Raw genomic sequence first — 25,784 nt, 5'->3', positions numbered from 1 at the left:
AAATGGCCACTTAACTATTTGTTCAAAAACTTCTGTTGCATTCAGTTTCTGAATGAACACAAATGTTTAGGAGAATGGTTTATATTTTCCTGGCAGTCTTTTTCTGATTAAAACCAGAGACCAGCATAGCTCTGGATTTGTAGATAGACCATTCATTGTAAGTTTTATGGTACTGAAATGAGGATGAAGCTTTATGGATATGCCTATGGTTGGCATACCAATAACAGCCTATCACATAGAGAGGGACAAGGGCCAACTTTCCCAGTGAGGTTAAACATACAGTCACAGAGATACACTGTCAGACACAATTTGCCAAATATATACCCTTAAAAAGACCAATTTTTGGAACTGACATTTAACAAAATGTATCCCAGGTGTCTACTTTTTTTTTTTTTTAAATGTAAGCCTGTAGAAATCACATTACAATACCATAAACTCATAGTAAATATGGTAAGTGAATCTCACCCTCTTAATGCCATGGTTTCTTTATAAATTTCAAAAGGACACTGAAAGTAACTTCAGTAACACTGAAAGAAACACAAGTCAGACAAATATATCCTATGGTCAAGTAGCTTATAAATGGAAATTATCAAAAGTCTAGGTGACTTACTTTTGCATATACTTTTTGTTCATTTTGCACATCTTGGTGTGCTTGACTTTCAATCATCTCACTTTGAAGAGAAGCAACCATCTTTCCAATATTTTCTGATGCTGATGTAATAGCTTCCAAAATTTTTTTATCTGTAGTGACTGGTCTTAAATCTTCTAATTTTATTTCTTCATAGATTTCATTCCATATTTCTCCAATCTGTTTTATAATAAAGTTTAAGTTTAAAAAGTTAAATTAACCAAAAATAAATGATATAATTTTAGGTAATCCTTTTATTTATTTGGGTGGTCATTCCAAGGTTAACACCTACTGAACCACCTTTTCCCATCTTACTACTTAGGAATAAGTGCATTGGGAATGATTTGGGGGTCACTAGTTATATTTGAGTATTCAGAAGTAACTTATCAAATGTGATAAGGTATTCGTGGATGAGGCTTTACTACCTGAGTCTAGTTCACTGCCATTGTCGACTGCCCTCGGGTTTATAGACACACTGTTTTCATAGTTGCAGAAACTGCTGCTTTAGCCTCATCCTCTGAAACTATTGATGTTTTCCTCACCAAAACCCTGTATTTAAAAAAAATGGGTTAAGGAGTGCTTGGCTGGCTCAATCCATAGAGGATGCGACTCTTGATCTCAGAGTTGTGAGTTTGAGCCCCACACTGGGTATGGAGCCTACTTTAAAAAAATAAAAAATAAAGAAAGAATATGAATTGCTTGAAAAAACAAAAAAGCTATGTCAGGCTGAACTTGTAGGACACTGAACATGGGGATTCCTGGGAATCTAGAGCCCTGTCCCCTACCCCTTAGACTGAATCTTAAGCTCTTAAAACTCCACGGTTTCATTATACTGACAGCTCATATTCTAGGTTGTCTGGAAATTAATGTGCTTGAGTATGCTTATTTACAGAAAAATGTATATATCCAGGGTTGGGATGAAAATGAACCTCGTTTTCATTTGAAAATAGATTTATTCACCAACAACATTTAAATACATAGTACTAATATTAGTAGAAGAAGAAAATGTACTTAAAAAGAGTTGTTGATACTTTAAAAGCATTTATTTGCCAATAAAGATATAACCATCAGGGTGAGCAACCTAATATCCGTTAACTGATATTTGATCATCATCTAAGCTAATGATACAATAATCTTTAATAAAGGTTGTTAATAAATAATTGTAATAAATAATAATTCATTTAATTATAGCCCCTAATGCTCTATAAAGAGAAGAAATATTTTTAAAATTCTGTAAAACTTCTGTATACCTCTGTCAGTAACATCCATCTTCTTCTATAAACTAATAGATGAAATCATATCCTATGGAAAATAGCCAATTAATGAATTGCATGTTTCTTGAACAGTATCAGATACAAAATGGAAAATAAAAACTATGCAGTATGTGATTGCTTACAACTATGAATATAGATCTTTTATTTACCAACTGATTTTTTTGGTCATATCAGAATTAATAACAAGATTATAAGAAGGTACTCACTTTAAAATCAAGGTATCTATGTATGATACAAAGAGTGACAAAATCTTCAGCAGATAGGCCAGGTAAATTTTCAAAATCTAAACAAGGTGTATAAAGAAAGAATCACATTAACAAAGCAAGAGATTCCAAAAAACATATATCTATTAGAAAACCTAATGCAAATAGTTATTTTTTGTTTCATCTTGATTATGGAAGTTAGTTTTGTGAGCTTTTGGCTTCCTCCTATAAGAAACCTCTGCCAGGTCATCCTTATGCTGGGTTAAGACAATGATACCATGCTTTCAAAGGCTGAAGAGTGTTTGAGTACTTTTTTCCTTAATAGGAAGGAAGGACTAGGGGAAAAAAAAGAAAAGAAAAGGAAGCAAGGACTTTGTAAACGCAGGTGTTTCAGAATTCTTGTGTTTAATCCTAATCATCTAACCTAACCACCTTTCATCCTGGCTGCAACTAGAACTGCCTGGGAAGCTTTGAAAGATACTGCTGCCTTGGCCCCATACCCAGAAATTCTGATTGTAATTGACCAAGGGTGTAGGCTGGACATTAGGGTAACAACGAAACATGCATTTATTTGTATAAAGGGACTTTGTGATCATGTCTGAAAAATGGACTCCAAAGCAAAATGGACTCCAAAGCAATGCACACTCTGCAAAACAGAGGCTCTAATGAATGTGACAAGTAGCTTCTTACCTAGTTTGCCCAGCACAGCATAAATTTTTGCTCTGATATTCTCAGCAACATCCATAACTGCAACAGTCGGGCAGTTTGCAGGCAGTGGCATGATTTTTTGCTCTTCTTGGAAACTAGTAAATAGAGGTTTCTTTGTATCTAATCATTGCATATCATGAAAACATATAAAGGACAGGTAAAAACATTAGTAAATTAACATTTGAAATTTTACTCCAGACACAGAATATATATTATAAAATAGTGCGTTGTATATGGTTATTCTTGTGAAAGCATAAGTAATCAGTTATTCCCCATTCAATGGTGAAATTTAAAGCTTTCATTTTTATTATTTACATACAATATGAAAATTTCACAAAATAACTCTTGATTTTGACTCAGGTCATGATCTCAGGGTTCATGGGTTTGAGCCTGGCATCAGATTCTGTGCTGACAGGGTGGAGCCTGCTTGGGATTCTCTCTTCCTCTCTCTGACCCTCTCCGGTCTTCTCTCTCTCTCAAAATAAATAAATAAACAAACATTAAAAAATTACTTTTGGGGTGCCTGGGTGGCTTAGTTGGTTAAGCGTCTGATTCTTGATTTCAGCTGAGGTCATGATCTCATGGTTCATGAGTTTGAGCCCTACATCCACTTCTGCATTGGTGGCACAGAGGCTGCTTGGGATCCTCTCTGCCTATCTCTCTGCCCCTCCCCTGCTTGTGCTCTCTCATGCTCTTAAAATATATAAATAAACTTAAAAAAATAAATGAAAGTGATTCATCACTTATATACAACACCCAGTGCTTCTCACAAGTGCCCTCCTTAATAGCTCCCTCCATCAACTCTCAGTTTGTTTTCTATCGTTAAGAGTCTCTTGTGGTTTATTTCCCTCTCTTCTCTTCCACCTCACCTCCATGTGTTCATTTGTTTTATTTCTTAAATTCCACATATGGGGGAAATCATATAGTGTTTGTCTGACTTATTTTGCTTATTATTAGCATATTACATTTTAACTCCACGTCATTTCAAATGGCAAGATCTCATTCTTTTTGATGGCTGAGTAATATTTCACCACATATGTACACATACCATCTCTTCTTTATCCATTCATCTGTTGATGGGCATTTGGGCTCTCTCCATATTTTGGCTATAGTTGAGCATGCTGCTATAAACATTGAGGTGCACATACCCCTTCAAATCAGTATTTTTGTATCCTTTGGGTAAATACCTAATAGTGCAATTGCTGGATCATAGGGTAGTTCTATTTTTAGTTCTTTGAGAAATCTCCATACTGTTTTCCAGAGTGGCTGCACCAGTTTGCATTCCTGCCAACAGGTGCAAGAGGGTTCCTGTTTTTCTGCATCCTCACTAACCCCTGTTGTTTCTTGTATTGCTAATTTTAGCCATTCTCACAGGTGTGAGGTGATATTTCATCATGGTTTTGATTTGTATTTCCCTGATGAGTAATATTGACCATCTTTTCATGTGTCCATTGTTCATCTGGATGTCTTCTTCGGGAAAGTGTCTATTCTTATCTTCTGCCCATTTTTTAACTGGATTGTTCGTTTTTTGGGTGTTGAGTTTTATAAGTTCTGTATGCATTCTAGATACTAACCCTTTATCAGATGTCATTTGCAAATTATCTTCTCCCATTCAGTCGGTTGTATTTTAGTTTTGATTGTTTCCTTCCTGTGCAGAAGCTTTTAATCTTGATGAAGTCCCAATAGTTCACGTTTGCTTTTTTGTCCGTTGCCTTCATTGACATGTCTAGTAAGAAGTTGCTGCAGCCAAGGTCAAAGAGGCTGCTGCCTATGTTCTCTAGGATTTTGATGGTTTTCTGTCTCACATTTAGGTTTTACATCCATTTTGAGTTTATTTTTGTGTATAGTTTAAGAAAGAGATATAGTTTCATTCTTCTGCATGTCATTGTCCAGTTTTCCCAACACCATTTGCTGAATATACTGTCTTTTTTCTATTGGATTTTGTTTTCTACTTTGTTGAAGATGAACTGACCTTATAATTTAGTCTATTTCTAGGTTTTCTCTTCTGTTCCATTGATTTATATATCTGTTTTTGTGCAGTACAATAGGGTTGTGATGACCATGGCTTTGTAATATAGCTTTAAATCTAATGTGGAAGAATCTTAAGAACAATGTTGAGTAGAAGAGATCCAGTACAAAGAAATATATATTGTATGATTCCATTTATGGAAAGTTCAAAAGTAGACTTTGTAATAATTCATTAAACTGTTCATTTTTAAGAAAAAAGTAAACTGCATGAATGTACAAAATGTACAAAATGCTCGAAACATTGTTTTCAGGCACTGTATTTATCTCCCAAATTTTATCAGAAAATGAAGTGAGTTGAATCTATTTATAAAACAGGTAACTCAAGGAACTTCTTTAGGACATGGTGTTAGGTTTTGTTTTATTTTGTTTTGAGTTAAACAATATAATCAAATACCACTTCCTGAAAATATCTATAAAAATATGAATCTGCTAATAATATAGTTAATTTTCTTCAATTCATTCAGAATTTATGATAGCAAGTTCTCCAATCTCTTGTGAAAAGAACCTTAAACAAACGGGTGAAAGTCCTCCTACTTCCCTAGTATCTTTTAAACATCTCTTTCTAAAAATATGGATGGGGGCGCCTGGGTGGCTCAGTCGATTAAGTCTCCGACTTCGGCTCAGGTCAGATCTCACGTTCGTGGGTTCGAGCCCCGTGTCAGGCTCTGTGCTGACAGCTAGCTCAGAGCCTGGAGCCTGCTTCCGGTTCTGTGTCTCCTTCTCTCTCTGCCCCTCCCCCACTCATGCTCTGTCTCTCTCTGTATCAAAATAAATAAAACATCAAAAAAAATTACAAAAAAAAATAAAAATATGGATGAAAGATGATTAAGTCCTAGGGATGTAATTAACAGGGTGGTGACTATAGTTAATATTTTATTGTATATTTGAAAGTTGCTGAGAGTAGTTCTTAAAAGTTCTATCACAAGAAAATATTTTAACTGTATGGTGATGGGTGTTAACTAAACTGATTGTGCTAATCATTATGTAATGTATATAAAACAAACTAATACAATATAAAATTCAATTATATCTCAATTAAAAATATGCATCTAACGGCTATTACTAACAGTTATCAATACACTTACCAATGATCATCCCATGTTTATCACGTTTTACTCCTAGTTCTTTTTCTTCCTTTCTCCATAGTTTAATTAAAAGACTAGCAGCTGTCTGGTCCTTCTTCCCTCGCCATGCATTAACATGAGCCGTAGTTTTGGGATTATCACAAAATTCAACCATTATTCCGAGTATTAGATTACAGAATTTTTTTTGGTTCAACTTTTTCAAGGAAACAGAAAAGAAAACGATTGTAATAAATTTTAAGAATAGTTACTTTAAAAAAAAAGCAACAAACACTTGTATTGATCAGTAACTTTCTTCTAAATGACTGCCTTATAAAATTAAGACTTAAGTATGATTTGGGACAATCTCCTGTTAAAAAGCATTTTCAAACATTCAGAATTAGGAAAAAAGGAAAAAAATTCAATATAATTCTGAGGTAGTCATAAATATGTGTCATGACCAAAAATGTAATGCTTTGGTTCAGTCAGAAAAAGAGAGATTGTAAAAATAAATAAAGATGTTCATTTTAGGTAGAGCAATGTCAACAGTACTGTAAGTAGTTTGCTGTAATTATAGGATCTTTCCAATGTACATGATTTATTAAAGTTTGTAAAGACTCATATTAACTATAACCTCTTTGTGATTAAAAAAATAACTGATGGCAACTGCAAGCGGCAGTCATATGTGAAAATAAATCCAAATGAAATGTAATTTTGTATTTTGAAAATCGGCATCCAAAACAGTAAACGTTGAAGAAAAATGATCAAGCATATTTTCTTTGTTTTGCTACTAGTTTTCAGCACACCAAAATTTAGGTTTAGAAAGCTCCACCCAGAGTAATAGCCTTTTCCACACAATAATTTGTGTCTGAAATATTTTTTGTTGAGTAACTCATAGTATACCACTAATAGAATATAGCAAAAGAAACCTGTAACCTGCTGTTTGATCTGCAAACATTATCAGTTTCTTCTTTTATAAAGTGAAAGATAATAATATTAGCTGCTTTAAAGAGTTATTATGATGAGTTATACAAGAGTGCTTGGCACATAGAAAGCTGTAAATAACATTAAACATAATTAGCAATTATTATCATTGCATAATGAATAAATATTTAGTAGACTGTATTAAGCAGAACCCTAAATTAGTTGAGTTTTTTATTCCTATACTTCATTTTCAGGAACAAGGGGTAAATGTCAAGGGTTGGAGTTGATCTAAAAATCTCATTAAAGAAAATTATAATCTATAATTAACTTGATTGTTTCAATACACATTAAGTACAATCTAATAATTATATTCAGAGTAATAGAAAACACATGATAAAAATATGTCAGGAACTATTTCAAATAAGTGCATGTGTGTGTGTCTCTCTGTCTGTATACACACACACACACATACACACACACGTGCACATGCACATGCATACATAATCACTCATATAATTCTCCCAACAGTGCATGAGGGTAGATACTGTTGTTATCTCTTTTACAGATGAAGAAACATGTTACAGAGATGCTAAATACTTGTCCAAGTTACACAGCTAAGAGCTACTGGAGGCCTCAGTCAGACTGATGGCAGCCTATGCTCATAACCATTGTGCTCTATGACTTTTCCTAGCAGTTTTCTTCATGCCTTTCCATCAGAGAAACCCTAGTGGTGAAGGAGAGTGAACACAACTCAGAAATGTCTTTGAAGTCTTTCATATAATCGTAAATATTCATATAGAATTTATTATTTTTTAATGTTTATTTTTGAGACATAGAGAGAGAGAGAGAAAGAACACAGAAGAGAGGGGAGGGCAGAGAGAGTGGGAAAACAGAATCCAAAGTGGGCCCCGGTTCCCAGCTGTCAGTACAGAGCCCAGTGTAGGGCTCGAATTCATGAACTGCGAGATCATGACCTAAGCCAAAGGTGGAGGCTTAACCAACTGAGCCACCCAGGCGCCCCTATTATATTATTAATATAGCTCCCTACTTCCTAGTCTTTATGTAACAACAAGATTCTAAGAAGATATGGCAAATTAATTCTGTGACTTTGAGAATCTCCTGACACATCACCATGTGCCTCTGGGCGTCCTTGTGCTGTCATCGGAGGAGCATGGTGAGCATCATTTCATAGAGTCACACATATGTCCTTCCATATTATGTCCAATATCTCTGAATTTTCCAAAGGTTTCTGGTCATGATTCATTCCTATTTGTCAAAGTTTATCATCATTATTTTATATGTAATGTTTTATGTTTAATGAGTTTGCTCTCCTATCTGTAAAACTAATTTTCTTTCAGAGAGATGAAGGGACACAAATAACATTTGTTAAATCCAAGTAAGTTTATTATTCTTTTAATAATATCATGAATGGTGGCAATCACAGGCAGTGATAGATTATCTCTCAAAGTTTTGCTGAAACCAAAATAACTTTTGCTCCCATATTGTCTTGACAATGGGCTTACTTAGAATTCAGGCCAGTAGGGAATGACTTTGAGGATAATTGAGGGTCTTTGCCATTCTTCATTGGTGTTACATGGCAACTATATTTCCTGGCAGGCTTAATATACTCATTCCTGCTCATTCTATAAAATGGTCTATGACACAGTAATTCCTCACATAACGTACAAACTATACACAGTTCTTAAAAAATACTGATCTTTACTCCTTTGTCTAATGTAGCCCTTAACTTTTAACACTAAGAGAAGCTAGAAGTTATCAATAATGATTATAGGTTTTGATATTATCTAGTACTTCACAAACTATTTCCTTAAAGGTTGGTGGAGAAAAAAAAATCCCGTAAAACAAATTATCTGCTGTTAGTTGTTAGGGAGTTCTGACCTAAGTAAACTGCTTTCTTCAGAGGAGGGATTTTCAGAGCTTTTACTATACCAATGCAAATTATGATCTCCAGGTGAGATTTTGTTTAATGTTTGTTTATTTTTGAGAGAGTGAAAGGTGAGCACAACTGTGGGAAGGACAGAGAGGGGGAGACACAGACTCTGAAGCAGGATTCAGGGTCCTGGCTGTCAGCTCAGAGCCCGACACTAGGCTTGAACCCCTGGACCTGAGCCAAAGTCAGATACTTAACTGACTGAGCCACCCAGGTGCCCTAAGATTGTTTAAAACAAACATTTAAACATAATTTGGGGACACATTTAATTACAGAATAGTGTTCTGTGGGCACTTAGTTTTGGAAAGCTTTAATAAAGACATTTATTAATACTATTATTTTATGATTGTTAACAATCATACTTACTGCCAGTAAATCCAAAAGGAGAAAAATGCCTTCCTTTTCAAGAAAGTAATCCTCTGAGGGATAACATCCCAAAATACAGCACCTTAAATAAAAATAAGTTATTCCTTTAACAAGGATTCTACTGTCTATGTACTATTGTCTACTTCTATATTTTTGACTATTTTAGATGCCTCATTTAAGAGAAATCATGTATAAGAGAGAGTTTTCTGTGACTGCCTTATTTCATTTAGCATAGTGTCTTCAAGGTCTATTCATGTTGTTATAAACAGTAGGATTTTCTTTTTTTTTTAAGGCTGAGTAATATTCCATTGTGTGTATATACACTGCATTTTCTTATCCATTCATCTATTGATGGGACATTTGGGTTGTTTTCATATCCTGGTTATTGTGAATACTGCTGCAGTGAACATGGGAGTGCAGCTATTTCTTCAAGATCCTGAATTCAATGCTCTTGGATATATACCTGGAAGAGGGATTATCGAATCAGACGGTAGTTCTATTTTTAATTTTTTGAGGAACTTCATACTGTTTTCCACAGTGGCTGCACCACTTGCATTCCCAACAACATCAAGAGAGTATCTTTTCTCCATATTCTTGCCAACATTTCTATATCTATAGATCTCTCTCTCTATCTTTTTACCTATTTTTTTAATAATAACTATCCTTGCAGGTATAATTGATATTTCATTGTGGTTTTGATTTGCATTTTTCTCATGATTAGTGGTTCCATATGAATTTGAGGATTGTGTTTTCTATTACTGTAAAATATATCTTTAGGATTTAATAGGGATTACAGGAAGCTAAACATCACTGTGACTAGTCTGACATTTAAACAGTATTAATTATTCCAATCCATGAGCACGAGGAGTCCTTCCACTTATGTATATTTGCTTTAATTTCTTTCATCAGTGTTTTACAGTTTTCAGTGTATAAGTCCTTCACTTCCTTGGTTATGTTTTTTCCTAAGTACTTTATTCTTTTTGGTGCTATTGCAAGTATGATTGTTTCCTTAATTTTCTTTTTGCATAGTTCATTATTGGTGTGAAGAAATGCAACTGATTTTTGTAGGTGATTTTGTATCTTGCAACTTTATAAGCTCATGTCCTTTGCAATCAGAGACAATTTTACTTCTTTTCTGATTTAAATACCTTTTATTTCTTTTTCTTGTCTAATTACTCTGGCTAGGACTTACAGTATTGAGTAGAAATTGTGAGAGTGGGTATCTTTGCCTGGTTGCAGATCACAGAGAAAAAGATTTTAGCTTTCCACCTTTGAGTATAATGTGTGAATTTTTCTCTGGAACTACTGAGACGATTGTAATTTTTGCCCTTGTTGTGTTAATGTGGTATATCACAGTGGTTGATTTGCTTGTATTGAGCAATTCTTGCATGCCAGGGATAAATCTCACTTGGCATGGTGTATGATCCTTTTAATTAGTTGTTGAATTTGGTTTGCTAGTATTTTCTACAGGATTTTTGCTTCCATGTTCCTCAAGATTATTGTTCTTGTGCTTTTCTTATGGTATCTTTATGTGGCTTTGGTATCATGGTGATACTGGCCTCATAAAATGATTTTGGAAGTGTTCCCTTTTCTATATTTTAGAAGAATTTAAGAAGGATTGTATTAATTCTTCTTTAAATGTTTGGTAAATCTTACCTGTGAAGCTGTTGGGTCCTGGGTTGTTTTTGCTGGGAGGTTTGTTTTTTTATTTTTTAGAGAAGGAGAGAGAGCAGGAGTTGGGGAGAAGGGCAGAGGGAGAGAGGGATAGAGAGAGAGAAGGAGGGAGGAGGGATTAACAGGATAAGAAGAGAGGGGGAGAGAGCTAGAGAGAGCAAGAATGAGAATCCTGAGTAGGCTTCATGGCCAAGCACAGAGCTCAGTCTCACTATTGTGGGATTGTAACCCGAGGAGAAATCAAGAGTCAGACACTTAACTGATTTAGCCACCCAGGTGTTCCAGGAGGTTTTTGATTGCTGATTCGATCTTCTTATTGTTATTGGTCCTTTCAGGCTTTCTAATTCTTCTTGATTCAGTCTTGGTAGGTTGTATGTTTCCAGGAATTTATCTGTTTCTTCTATATTGTCCAATTTATTGGCATAGAATTGTTCATAATAATCCCTTATCATCTTTTTTATTTTTATGGCATCTGTTGTGATATGTTCTGTTTCATTTGTTTCATTTATCTTGAGTTGTCTCCCTTCCTTTTCTTGTCTAGTTAGTGGCTTGTAGACTTTGATATTTTTTCAAAACAAACCAGCTCTTATTTTGTTGATTTCTTTCCAATCCCTTATTTATTTCTGTTCTAATCTTTATTATTTTCTTTACTCTGCTAATTTTGGGCTTAGTTTGTTCTTCATTTACTAGTTCCTTGGGGTGTAAAGTTATGTTCTTTGAATCATTCTTCTTTTCTTTCTAGGTATTTATCCCCATAAACTTCCCTCTTAGTACTGCTGTTGCTGTATTACATAAGTTTTGGTAGGCTGTGCTTTCATTTTAGTTTGTGTTGAGAAATTTCTAATTTTCCTTTTGCTTTTGTCTTTGACCCAGTGGTAGTTCAAGAGTGTGTTAATTCCCATGCATTTGTGAGATTTCCTAATTTCCATCTGTTATTGATTTCTAGTTTTATTCCACTGTGGTCATAAAAGATATTTGGAATGATTTAAGTCTTCTTAAATTTGTTAAGATTCGTTTGTGACTTTGCAGGCAGAACCAGCCCCCCCAACCTGTGGTTATGTAAGTGCCCTCCAAAAACTACCTCATTAACATAAACTCAGATGTGGTAGAAAGGGACTTATTATGAATAACAAAAGACACCGCCTTCAAAGTTAATACTCTTGAGCTATTATAGGAACTGAGAATTAAAGACCAAATATTGTAACAAAAGATGTTCTCTCTCATTGCTTTTGGTGATTAGAAAATGACAATCATTTTAGGAGTTCTGTACTAGGAAGGGGCCATATATTTATTAATATAAATCACAATAACACAGAACTTAAAAAGAATATGTCTGCTAATGAGTGGAATATTCTGCATGTGTCTGTTAGGTCCATTTAGGTCAATATTGTGTTAGATCTATAGTCAGTTTTTTCCCCCACATATGTTGCAATGGGGCTGTTATGAATCCCACCCAAACAGAACAAAACACATATGTTAAGTGTTAAGTGATATTTGAAACTCAAGTAATTTTCTCCAAGATAAAATTTCATAAATTGTTAAGAAAAGCATTATTTATATATTTATTGCTCTTTAGGAATGCTAAAAAGTTTGCAGGAAAATATTGGCTAGGAGATACCTAATCAAATGATTTTTGACTCTTTGAAGAGGAAATGAGTGAGGAAATCAACTCTTCAAGTATCAGAATACTGTATGAGTAAGAGTAGATGCTTATATTTTTCCAGACCAGGCCAAAATGGTATGGATTCAAATCACAGAAACAAGGATTTAAGTTTAGATACAAATTTGTATCCTAACTGAGTTATAGACAAGATTGCTTTCTGAAGGTCGTGAGTATTATTTCTGGACAAATGAAAAGAAAAAGGCAAAAAGCAAAAAAAGTCATTTGAAGAGTTACCTTTCCTGTGTGGTTTTAAGGGAAGAAAAAGTTTTTTTATGAATTTAGCAAACTTTTATTGAAGCTTAAATTGTGGAACAAAAATACATTTCAACTGCATTAAGTCTAACACCATGAAGAGAGGAATTATCACACAAAAATCATACACATTAGGATTAATTTCAATTATTATTCAATCTATATTTTAAATGTTCTAAGCTTTTATTCCATACAAATTTGTGCAATTTAAAAAAATTAGATAGAAATCTTAATCTGTTAGCGTCAAGCCCACAAATGTCATGAGGTAATTTTATTGTATTATACTTCTAATTTGGTTACAGTAATACTCACCAAATGCTGTCCAGTGTACTAAAAAGAAGTACATTATAGCCTAATCCACTCTGAAACGTCACAGGGTCGGTTTTCATTACATCAAGAATTATATCCACTCCTTCTGTTCCAAAAATTTCCTAAGAGATTCATTTAAAATCATTTTTTTGAAATAAATAATCTCATCCTTTCCTGTTTAATCCTGTCCCCTAAAACTTTTTCTATCAGAAAAATAAAACAACGCTGTTACTTTAATACAAAATTTTTTGAATTTGTATTCACTCTCAGGAGTTTAAGACAAATTATTATAAAGCTAATCATTTTAAGAGCGGGCATCAATCAATATGCTAGTTTAATGTCCCTTTACATTTTTGTTTTTTCCCTTTCTTTAAAAAAAGAAAACATAAGCTTGCCCCATGATTTTCTTCCACATTATAATGAATGTAGTCCAATATCCTGTCAGATGAATACTAGATAGCAAAAACTGATTTAAGAGGCTAAAATTCTATTATGGAAGGTTTTTCAATGCTCCTGAACAATATATATGGTATATGAAACTCATATACGGTTTTAACTACTATATACATAGTAAAACCTTTAATAATTTATATCAAATTATCACCAGTTAATATTTCTCCCTTAATAATTACCTTTCTCATTACTTTGTTGTTCAGTTCTGGTACCCAATAGGCAAGACTATGAGCATTTTTCCAGAAGGACACAGGCACAGGGTGGCAGAATATAAGGAAAATTGTATCAAATCTTGGAGTGACATATGGATTTACTGTTCTTGCTGCCTTTCCCTAAAACCCCTCTATTGAAAACTTCATAATAATTAATTTTTATCTTTCCAATTTTATCTTTTACTACTTAAGTTATAAATCTTGGAGACTCAGAGTTTGTTACAGAGTTAAAAAAGATCAAAGGGAATTAAGCTTTTTTTTCTAATTTTTAGTTATAGTTATGAACCCAATTTTCTCTCAAGTTTTTATTTAAATTATGCTTAGTTAACACAGTGTAATATGAGTTTAAAGTGTAGAATTCAGTGATTCATCACTTACATACAACATCCAATGTTCAACATAAGTGCCCTCCTTAATACCCATCACCCTGAACCAAATTTAAACTCAAAAAGCATTTGTAATGCTATGGCCACTTTGGAAGAACTGTTTGCTGGTTTCTTAAAAACAGACACATGCTTTATGAACCATTAATTGAACTCCTAGGTATTTAGGAGAAATCAAAGAATGATGTCCACAAAAAGACTACTACAAAAATGTTCACTGAAGCTTTATACATAATAGTCCCAAATGGAAACAACCTAAATGTTTATCAATAGGGGAATGGAGAAAAAAATTTTGGTATATTCAAATAGTGAAATATTATTCAGCAATAAAAAGGAATGAACTGCTGATACCTGCAACAATTTCAATATATTTCAGAAATATGATGCTGGATGACAGAAACCAGTTATAAAACAGTGAATACTATGTGATTCCATTCATATGAAGTAAATAAGTAGGCAATACTAACTTATGGGGATAGAAATCAGAATAGTGGTTACCTGGAAGCAAGTCGGGGGATGGCTGCTAAGAGGCATGAAAGAATTTTATAGGGATGGGGCACCTGGATGGCTTAGTCAGTTAAAGCATTTGACTCTTGACCTTGGTTCAGGTCATAATCTCACAGTTGTGGGATCAAGCCCCACATGAGACTCTGTGCAGAGCATGGAACCTGCTTGGAATTCTCTCCCGCTCTCTCTGTACCTCCCCTGTGAGTGCTTGCTCTCTCTCTCTGAAGATCAGAGACCTCACTAAATCCATATCTTTCAATAATAACTGTAAATATAAATATACTAAATGCTCCAATCAAAAGATAGAGGGTATCAAATGGGTAAATGAAAAACAATCAAAATCCATCAATATGCTGCTTAGAAGAGACTCATTTTAGACGTGAAGATGCCTCAGACTGAAAGTGAGGGGATGGAGAACCATCTATCAAAAGAAAGCCAGGGTAGCCATACTTATATTACACTAGACTTTAAAACAAAGGCTGTAACAAGAGATAAAGAAGGGTATTATATCATAATTAAGGGGCCTAGCCATAAAAAGGAACTAAAAATTATAAATGTTTATGCCCCTAATGTGAAGCAACCAAATATATGGATCAATTAACCACAAACCTAAACAAATGTATAGATAATAATACCTACATGATTGTAGGGGATTTTAATACTCCACTTACAGCAATGGACAGATCTAGGGAGAAAATAAGGAAACAATGGTTCTGAATCACAACTGGACCAGATGGACTTAACAGATATATTTAGAACTTTTCATCCAAAAGCAGCAGAATACACATTCTTCTCTAGTGCACATGGAACATTCTCCAAAATAGATCACATACTGGGTCACAAAACAGCTCTCACAAAATATTAAAGGACTGAGATCATACCATGTATATTTTCAGATCACAACACTATTAAACTTGAAATCAACCACAAGGAAAAATTTGGAAAGCCCTCAAATACATGGAAGTTAAAGAACATCCTACTAAAGAATGAATGGATCAACCAGGAAATTAAAGAAGAAATTAAAAAATATATAGAACCAAATGAAAATGAAAACACAATGGTCCAAACCCTTTGGAATGCAGCAAAAACAGTCCTAAGAGGAAAATACATTGCAATTCAGGCTTATCTCAAGAAGCAAGAAAGGTCCCAAATATAAAGAGTAGCCTGACACCTAAAGGAACTAGAAAGGGAGCAGCAAAGAAAGCCCAAAGCCAGCAGAAGTACAGAAACAATAAAGATCAGAGCAGAAATAAATAATATAGAACTCCTGCCACCAAAAAACAAAACAAAAACAAAAAACAAAAAACAAAAACAAAACCAGTGGAAGAGATTAATGAATCTAAAAGCTGGTTTTTTTTTGAAAGAATAAACAAAATTGATAAACCTGTATCCAGACTTCTCAAAGAGAAAGAAGAGAGGACCCAAATAGATAAAAACATGAATAAAAGAGGAGAGATCACAAACACCACCACATAAATACAAACAATTGTTAGAGAATACTATGAAAAATTATATGCCAACAAACTGGACAATCTGGAAGAAATAAACAAATTCTAGACACTCACACACTACCAAAACTGAAACAGGAAGAAATAGAAATTTTGAACAGACCCATAACCAGCAAAGAAATTAAACTGGTTATCAAACATATCCCAATAAATAAGAATCCTGGCCCAGATGGCTTTCCAGGGGAATTCTATCAGATATATAAAGCAGAGTTAATACCTATTCTCAAACTGTTCCCAAAAATAGAAATAGAAATAGAAGGAAAGCTTCCAGACTCATTCTATGAAGCCGGCATTACCTTGATTCCCAAACCAGACAGAGACCCCACAAAAAAGGAGAATTACAGGCCAATATCCCTGATGAACATCAACGTAAAAATTCTCAACAAGATACTAGCAAATTGAATTCAATAGCTTATAGAAAGAATTATTCACCATTATCAAGTGGGATTCATTCCTGAACTGCAGGAATGGTTCAATATTCATAAATCAATCAATGTGACACATCCTATTAATAGAAGAAAGGATAAGAACCATATGACCCTGTTAATAGATGCCAAAAAAGCATTTGACAAAATACAGCATCCTTTCTTAATAAAAACCCTCCAGAAAGTTGGATAGAAGGAACATACATTAACATCATAAAAGCCAAATACGAAAGGTCATAATACTATCTTCAATGGAGAAAAACTGAGAGCTTTCCCCCTGAGATCAGGAAAATAACAGGGATATCCACTCTTACCATTGTTGTTTAACCTAGTGTTGGAAGTCCTAGCCTCAGCAATCAGACAACAAAATGAAATAAAAACGCATCCAAATTGGCAAAGAAGTGAAACTTTCACTCTTTGTAGATGACACAATACTCTACATGGAAAACCCAAAAGACTCTACCAAACAACTGCTAGAGCTGATACAGAAATTCGCAAAGTTACAGGATATAAAATCAATGTACAGAAATTGGTCGCATTTCTATACATCAATAATGAAGCAACAGAAAGAGATATCAGGGAATCAATACTATTTACAATTGCACCAAAAACCCATAAAATACCTAGGAATAAACCTAACCAAAGAGGTGAAAAATCTATACACTGAAAACTATAGAAAGCTTATGAAAGAAATTGAAGAAGATAAGAAGAAATGGAAAAACATTCCATGCTCATGGACTAGAGGAACAAATATTGTTAAAATGTCAATACTATTCAAAGCAATCTATGTATTCATTATAACCCTTATCAAAATAGCACCAACATTCTTCACAGAGCTGGAACAAAAAAATCCTAAAATGTGTATGTTACCATGAATGAACTCAAATAGCCAAAGTAATGTTAAAAAAGAAAACCAAAGCTCAAGGGATCACAATTCTGAACTTTAGCCTGTATTACAAAGCTGTAATCATCAACACAGTAATGTATTTGTATAAAAACAGACACATAGATCAGTGGAATAGAATAGAGAGCCCAGAAATGGACTCACAAATCCTTTGTCCTTTGACAAAGCAGGAAAGAATATCCAATGGAAAAAAGACAGTGTCTTTAGCAAATGTGCTGGGAGAACTAGACAGCAACATGCATAAGAAAGAACTTGGAGCACCTTCTTACACCATACACAAAATAAATTCAAAATGGATAAAAGACCTAAATGTGAGACAGGAAGCCATTGAAATCCTACAGTCAAAAACAGGGAACAACCTCTTTGACCTCAGCCATAGCAACTTCTTACTTACATGTCTCTGAAGGCAAGGGAAATAAAAGCAAAAATGATCTACTGGGACCTCATCAAGACAAAAAGCTTCTGCACTGTAAAGGAAACAATGAAATTAAAAGGCAACCAATGCGGGGCGCCTGGGTGGCTCAGTCAGTTAGGCATTCGGCTCAGGTCATGATCTCGCAGTTTGTGGGTTCGAGCCCCACATCGGGCTCTCTGCTGACAGCTAGCTCAGAGCCTGGAGCCTGCTTCGAATTCTTCATCTCCCTCTCTCTCTGACCCTCCCTGCTCATGCTGTCTCTGTCTCTCAAAAATAAATAAAAAACATAAAAAATTTTTTTTAAAAAGGCAACCAATGGAATGGGAGAAGATATTTGCAAATGGCATTATCAGATAAAGGGTTAGTGTTAAAAATCTATCAAGAACTTACCAAACTCAACATCCGTAAAACAAATAATCCAGTGAAGAAATGGTCAGAAGACATCAAGAGACACTTTTCCAAAGATGACATACAGATGGCTAACAGGCACATGAAAAACATGCTCAACATCACTCATTATTAGGGAAATACAAACCAAAACCATAATGAGATACCACCTTACACCAGTGAGAATGGCTGAAATTAACAACTCAGGAAACAACAGATGTTGACAAGGATGTGGACAAAGGGGAACCTTCTTTCACTGTTGGTGGGAATGCAAACTGGTGCAGCCATTCTGGAAAACAGTATGGAGGCTCCTCAAAAAATTAAAAATAGAATTACCCTACAACCCAGCAATTGCACTACTAGGAATTTTTCCAAAGGATAGAAGAGTGCTGATTTGAAGGGGCACATGCACCTCAATGTTTATAGCAGCAAAATCAACAATAATCAAATTATGGAAAGAACCCAAATATCTGTCAACTAAGGAATGAATTAAGAAGATGTGGTATATATACATACAATGGAATGCTACTCCGTGATGATAAAGAATGAAATCTTGCCATTTGCAACAACATAGATTGAACTGGAGAGTATTATGATAAGTGAAATGGAATTTGAGAAACTTAACAGATGATCATAGGGGAAGGGTAGGAAAAATAAGATAAAAAACAGAGAGGTAGGCAAACCATAAGAGAATCTTAAATACAGAGAACAAACTGAGGGTTGATGGGGGTGGGGGAAATGGGTGATGGACATTAAAAAGGGCACTTGTTGGGATGAGCACTGGGTATATATGTAAATGATGAATCACTGGAGTCTGCTCCTGAAGCCAAGACTACACTGTATGTTAGCTAAGTTGATAATAATAAAAAAAAAGTTCATAGTGCTAGGTGACTAGGAGATCTGAACAAAACTTTGATTCACAGGCATACTTACCTTCCTAGGAATATGATGTTCACAAAGACCAGATAAGATAAGTAATATATCAGATTGAATTTCCAAAACAATGGCTTCTTCTTTGTCATTAGACTTGCTTAATGTATTTTTAAAAACTCCTGGTATGAAAAAAATGGAAAGAATGTAAACTTACTGGACACTGTATTTTTATTTTGATCAATTACTGTTTTGAAATCCCTTAAAAAAAAAAGAAATCCCTTATAAAATTTCTGTTAGAGCAACTTTTTTAAAGGGTCTGTTTTCATTGCACAGTTACCTAGAAGCTGTAGACAGAAGATTAAAAAGAGATTCTTTGAACACTGAATACAATCAGTAGCCCTATATGTAAAGCATTTCTAGTACAGAATTAATGGAGTGACATTAAAAGACGCCCTAACAATCTGACACTTTCCCAGCAAACAAAAATCTTTAGAAATATGTAGAGTGCCATGAGCCTACTGCAAATCTATGTCGAAAATGCCTAATCACAACTTGCTCGTCTCCTCATGGTTTACAGGGTCAATTCTAGGCAAAGGTAGAAGATCTCTAAATATGTTTTCTCTTTCTGTTATTTCTTTCTGCATTTTCTCCTTATGTCTACCTGGAGGTGTCTTCGACAACTTTAGATAGCAGTATTCCCATGTCCTTTGAAATCTCTCCCCTGCTTCTAATAAAAATTTAGAAAGATTGGAAAAGAGCCACTTACAATGATGGAATGAGTCACAATAAAATTTTGCCTCAAAAAGGAGTTTTCCTTCAAGCGTTAAATGAGGAACAAAAGTCATTGCTTCTGTGTTAAAGAAGTCATTGGCATTGTAGGAAGGGGTGGAGTTATGTTCCAAACAAAGTAAGAGGGCCATGGAAATGACAGCTTATTTCCATAGCTAGCCCTGAAGAGATGATTTTGGTCCCATTAGAACAAAGGACGGGTGCAGGATCAATCCCTAGGGGGCTAGTTGAGCATGCTGGAGGCCCAGTTCAGGAGCATCCCAAGGACAGATGGGCCAATGCTTACTAGGAACATCAAGGAATCCAACCTCATTAGCCAGAGGTTAGCTTCTCCTTTCTAGGGCATTTCATTTTCCTTCCTACATGAGTATATGTTACTTTTACTGTTGTCTGTCTCACATGCTATGTTAATATTGAATTATTTCCTTCATATTTCAGTATCTTTTAGTTCCTTGCCTTAATCCTCTCCTTGTTCTATTCTAAGTCATCTGATATATTTCTTCCAGATTCCTCTTCCTAATACATCATTATATGTAACTTCCTTGATCAAAACCACTAATGTCTCCCCATGCCTAAAGACAATTCTACTCAAAACCCTTTCTAGCGTGGCTCCTGACTAGACATACTGTATCTCATATTATTTGTTTTCATAAAACTTTTTTTTCAATTTCTGTGTTTTATTATTTTTAAATTGAAGTATAGTTGATGCATATCTTCAGTTTTATGAAGACTTCACTTAAGCTAGCTCTGAACACATTATCATACATATTTTAACACCACGTCTCTGCTCATCCTGTTACCTTGCTTGAAAAACCATCTTTTTTTCCCCCTCTCAAAACTAGCTTTACCCTCATATCCGGGCTCAAAAAAAGTTCCTGCCAAGATTACCCAGTCTTAAGAGCTACTGATACCTCTTACTTTCTGTTGTATTTACTCCCTGTATTATTCATCAGGGGCCTTACTGATGGTGTTGGGTAATACATGCCATTTTTCTATGATATATATCTTGTCTTTTGTTCTGATTAAGGGCAAGGTCCTGTGCCTGCACACAGAGTATTATAAACATTTGCATTTACAATGCAATTACTATTGGTTGAGCAAACTATTTGTTGAGCCCTCTGTTGGATTGAGTAAGAGAAGGCCACTACTGCCTCTAAGAACTCACATGATAAAGATCGGCTTTTTTCAAGTTAAAGGCAAAAGATCTTAAGAAGAAAAGAATCCTTCTATATTTGTTTCCCTTGTCTCTGTCCCACTTCCTACCCAGATACGATTAAGACTGCTTCCTGGACATATGAAAAATTGTATTTTCTGGACTCCATTCAGTTAGGCTGGAACTGTAACACTGAGTTCTGTACAATGGAATGTGCATAGAAGTGACAAAAATCTACTTTCGGGTTCAGTCATCCTGAGTAAAGTCATCAAGAGAGTGAGTGTTTTTGCTTAGCACCCTTCTCAGTATCCTCATTTTAAAAGGCAGCACTATTAAAGGGTTCCACTCCACTAAAGTCAGCACTTTAACTTAACATTTAGAAGAGTAGGCATTTGTAATTAATTGATATCCAGCAAATTATCTCTTACTCAGGAGGCAATTACTGAATTTGAATATGATCAAAATAGCTCTTTTCAAAGTCAGGAAAGGTTAGGGCCAGAGGACTATTTCTTTCTTATTTAAAAAAAGGTAAAGAGCTTTTGTAAAGGTGTTCTGAATTTATACTGTGTGCACATGTATGTACTTTGGGGTAAGGCGATTCAACAGTCAATTTTAAGTTGAAACTCTAGGATATGGGGTGCCTAGGTGACTCAGTCCTTTAGGCATCCAACTGGCTCAGGTCATGATCTCACAGTTCATGGATTTGAGCTCCTCGTTGAGATCGGTGCTGACAGCTCAGAGCCTGGAGCCTTTTTCAGATTCTGTGTCTCCCTCTCTCTCTCTGCCCTTCCCCTGCTCTCTCGCTCAAAAATGAATAAACATTAAAAAATTTCAAAAAGAGAAAACCAAGGATATCCTGATATTTCATAACAGAAAAAAAAATCTCTTATGTAAATTTCTGTATATACCAGCATACTAGTGTTCTGGTATATCAGATACAGTGAAAAATGGAATGTTATCTTCTTCCTGGGCAAAAAGTGGTGATCTTATTACTAGAAAAATGAAACATAACAGTAGCCCATTACAAAAAAAAAAGGTAATCCTAAATGAAAGACTATCTGAATTGAATACACAGATGTTTACAGGATGAGTGATCATGATGTTTTAGTAAAGGCAAACTGATTTGTAGCAACTAGATGAAACAAAAATCAAGAGAATATTCAGAAGTTTCTAAGCTATAAAGACAAAATAAATTTGTAAAAAATATTTCAACCAAAACCTCTAGTTTATAAACATTCTTTCATAAGTATAAAAACATGTCATGTTTTACCTATCAGTTGCTGAATTGCTCCCTTTTCACAAAGATCATTGTTTACAGTCTCATCCTCAAGGTGGACCATGGCTCTCAAGAGTCTTAAACTGTAACGCATCTGGGCAAACTTGTTGCCGCGGCCGCCTGTACCATGATAACTGTTACCATGACTAAAGAAGGAATCTGTGGAGAAATATTAATAATTTAATACTTTATATTAACTTACAGCATAAAATATTTCAAGTAAAATAGAATATATCAGATATTTTATATATTTCCTCTTAATTTTAAAGAGATGTTAAAATTTTGTCATACTTGTTTTTTAGAGAAATAAATAGTGTCCCTTCCCCCTTCTCCTTCTATTCCCAGAATGGATATATGCTTTCAAATTTTACTCAAATGTATAACATTCTGTGTATCTGTGGTAACTTGCTACTGTTCTTCAACATTATGTTTTTTAAAGTACTCCCATTGTCACACAAAAATCAAAATCATTTAATTGCTTTCAGTATTCATTTTATAAATAAATCACTGTTTATCCATTCAGTAGTACCAATTGCTACAATGAACATTCTGGTTCATGTGCTCTTATTCTCCATGAGAAAGGTTTTGCCACGTGACACCAGAATCATATAGGGTATACCCACATTGAATTTTACTTAATTCCTAAATTGCTTCCCAAAGTGGTTATATGGATACAGTGTATAAGGCCAATAGATTTCCCCAATCTGTTAAATGGGAAATGATAGTTCATTGTTATTTGAATTTGCATTTCTCAGATTACCAATAGGGTTGAACATCTTTTAATTTTTTTTTTTAAATTTGAGATTTTGTCTGTAATTTGGCAGTCCCTATTCTTTGTGTACTTCTCTACAGAGTTAGTTTCTTCTTGAGTTCTTTATGAGCCAGGACTTTAACCTTTTATTATTCACAGAGGTGGTAAATGTATTCTTTCAGTTTGTAGATTCTTACTTTACTCAGATTTAGTCATACAGGCATTTCTAAATTTTACATTTTTAAATGCATTCATCTTCTGTATAGTTTAGGCTCTTCTGGTTTTTTTTTTTTTTTTTAGTTTTGTTTTACATCCAAGTTAGTTAGGATACAGTGCAACAATGATTTCAAGAGTAGATTCCTTAACACTCCTTACCCGTTTAGCCCATTCCCCCTCCCACAACCCCTCCAGTAATCCTCAGTTCATTCTCCATATTTAAGAGTCTCTTATGTTTTTGTTCCCCTCCATGTTTTTATATTATTTTTGCTTCCTTTCTCATGTGCTCATCTGTTTTGTATCTTACAGACCTCATGAGTGAAGTCATATGATATTTTTCTTCCTCTGACTAATTTTGCTTAGCATGATACCCTCTAGTTCCATCCATGTAGTTGCAAATGGTAAGATTTCATTCTTTCTGATTGCCAAGTAATACTCCTTTGTGTGTGTGTGTGTGTGTGTCTGTGTGTATGTGTATACATATACACCCATATACACACAGACACACACACACACACACACACACACACACACACACACACACCACACCTTCTTTATCCATTCATCTGTCAAATCTGTCAATGGACATTTGGGCTCTTTCCATACTTTGGCTATTGTTGATAGTCCCTTTGGAAGAGCACACCTGTATCCCTTGGATAAATACCTAGTAGGGCAATTGCTGGGTCGTAGGGTTGTTCTAGTTTTAATTTTTGAGGAACCTCCACATTGTTTTCCAGAGTGACTGCCCCAATTTTCATTACCACCAGCACTGCAAGAGATCCTCTTTTTCCACATCCTCACCAGCATCTGTTGTTGCCCGTCTTGTTTTTAGCCATTCTGATGGGTGTGAGGTGGTATCTCATTGTAGTTTTGATTCATATTTCCTGGATGATGAGTGATGTTGAGCATTGTTTCATGTGTCTGTTGACCATCAGGATGTCTTCTTTGGAAAAGTATCTGTTCATGTCTTTAGCCCATTTCTTCACTGGATTATTTGGTTTTTGGGTGTTGAAATTGATAAGTTCTTTATAGATTTGGGATACCAACCCTTTATCTGATATGTCATTTGCAAATATCTTCTCCCATTCTGTCAGTTGCCTTTAAGTTTTGCTGATTGTTTCCTTCACTGTGCAGAGCTTTTTAATTTTGATGAGATCCTAATCATTTTTGCTTTTGTTTCCCTTTCCTCCAGAGATGTGTTGAGTAATAAGTTGCTGTGGCCAAGATCAAAGAGGTTCTTGCCTGCTTTCTCCTTAAGGATTTTGATGGCTTCCTGTCTTACATTTAGGTCTTTCATTCATTTTGAGTTTATTTTTGTGTATGGTGTAAGAAAGTGATCCAAGTTCATTTTTCTGCATGTCACTGTCCAGTTTTTCCAGTATGACTTGCTGAAGAGACTGTCTTTATTCCGCTGAATATTCTTTCCTGCTTTGTCAAAGATGAGTTGGCCGTATGTTTGTGGGTCCATCACTGGGTTCTCTATTCTGCTCCGTTGATCTGAGCATCTGTTCTTGCGCCAGTACCATACTGTCTTGATGCTTACAGCTTTGTAATACAGCTTGAAGTCCAGGATTGTGATGCCTCCTGTTTTGGTTTTCTTTTTCAAGATTGCTTTGGCTATTCAGGGTCCTCTCTGGTTCCATACAAATTTTAGGACTGTTTGTTCTAGCTCTGTGAAGAATGTTGGTGTTATTTTGATAGGGATTGCATTGAATACGTAAATTACTTTGGGTAGTACTGATATTTTAACAATACTTATGCTTCTTATCCAGGAGCATGGAATATTTTTTCCATTTCTTTATGTCTTCTTCAATTTCCTTCATTAGTGTATAGTACAGTACAGTTTTCAGCATATAGGTTTTTCACCTCTTTGGTTATGTTTATTCCTAGGTATTTTATGGTTTGTGGTACAATTGTAAATGGGATCAATTCCTTGATTTCTCTTCCTGTTGCTTCAGGATCTTCTGGTTTTTAAAAGTCTTTTCCTACCCTGTTATCATGAAGATATTTTCCCACATCTTCTAAGATTTTTACAGTTTAACTTTTCATATTTTGGGCTTTAGTTTATTTTGCATTAGATTTTTTTAACAAGATGAAAGAACCTAATTTTTAAAAAAATAGTTTATTGTCAAATTGGTTTCCATACAACACCCAGTGCTCTTCCCCACAAGTGCCCTTCTCCATCACCACCACCTCTTTTCCCCCCTCCCTCCCCCTTCAACCCTCAGTTCATTTTCAGTATTCCATAGTCTCTCAGGTTTTGCGTCCCTCTCTCTCTCCCCAACTCTCTTTCCCTCTTCCTCTCCCCCCAGTCCTCCATTAGGTTTCTCCTGTTCTCCTGTTAGACCTATGAGTGCAAACATATGGTATTTGTCCTTCTCTGCCTGACTTATTTAGCTTAGCATGACACCCTCCAGGTCCATCCACTTCCCTACAAATGGCTAGATTTCATTCTTTCTCATTGCCATGTAATACTCCATTGTGTATATAT

The 25,784-nt window shown here is 34.9% G+C and overlaps 1 protein-coding gene across 1 annotated transcript in view; it reads right to left on the bottom strand.

Moving 5' to 3' along the window:
* CFAP69 (cilia and flagella associated protein 69) overlaps nt 1-25,784 on the bottom strand; it is a 63,654-nt gene that overhangs the window by 4,559 nt on the left and 33,311 nt on the right. Inside the window, exons 13-20 of the mRNA XM_029957015.1 lie at nt 22,321-22,485; nt 19,169-19,287; nt 13,045-13,163; nt 9,144-9,225; nt 5,927-6,119; nt 2,796-2,933; nt 2,109-2,185; nt 611-808 (exon numbers count right to left, since the gene is read on the bottom strand). Of these exons, the coding sequence (XP_029812875.1) occupies nt 611-808; nt 2,109-2,185; nt 2,796-2,933; nt 5,927-6,119; nt 9,144-9,225; nt 13,045-13,163; nt 19,169-19,287; nt 22,321-22,485 (1,091 nt within the window). The remainder of the gene's footprint in view (nt 1-610; nt 809-2,108; nt 2,186-2,795; nt 2,934-5,926; nt 6,120-9,143; nt 9,226-13,044; nt 13,164-19,168; nt 19,288-22,320; nt 22,486-25,784) is intronic.

Source organism: Suricata suricatta, chromosome 2, assembly GCF_006229205.1.
Source record: "Suricata suricatta isolate VVHF042 chromosome 2, meerkat_22Aug2017_6uvM2_HiC, whole genome shotgun sequence".
Lineage (NCBI taxonomy): Eukaryota > Metazoa > Chordata > Mammalia > Carnivora > Herpestidae > Suricata > Suricata suricatta.
The sequence above is the reverse complement of the archived record's forward strand: the minus strand, read 5'-3'. Positions and strand labels throughout refer to the sequence as shown.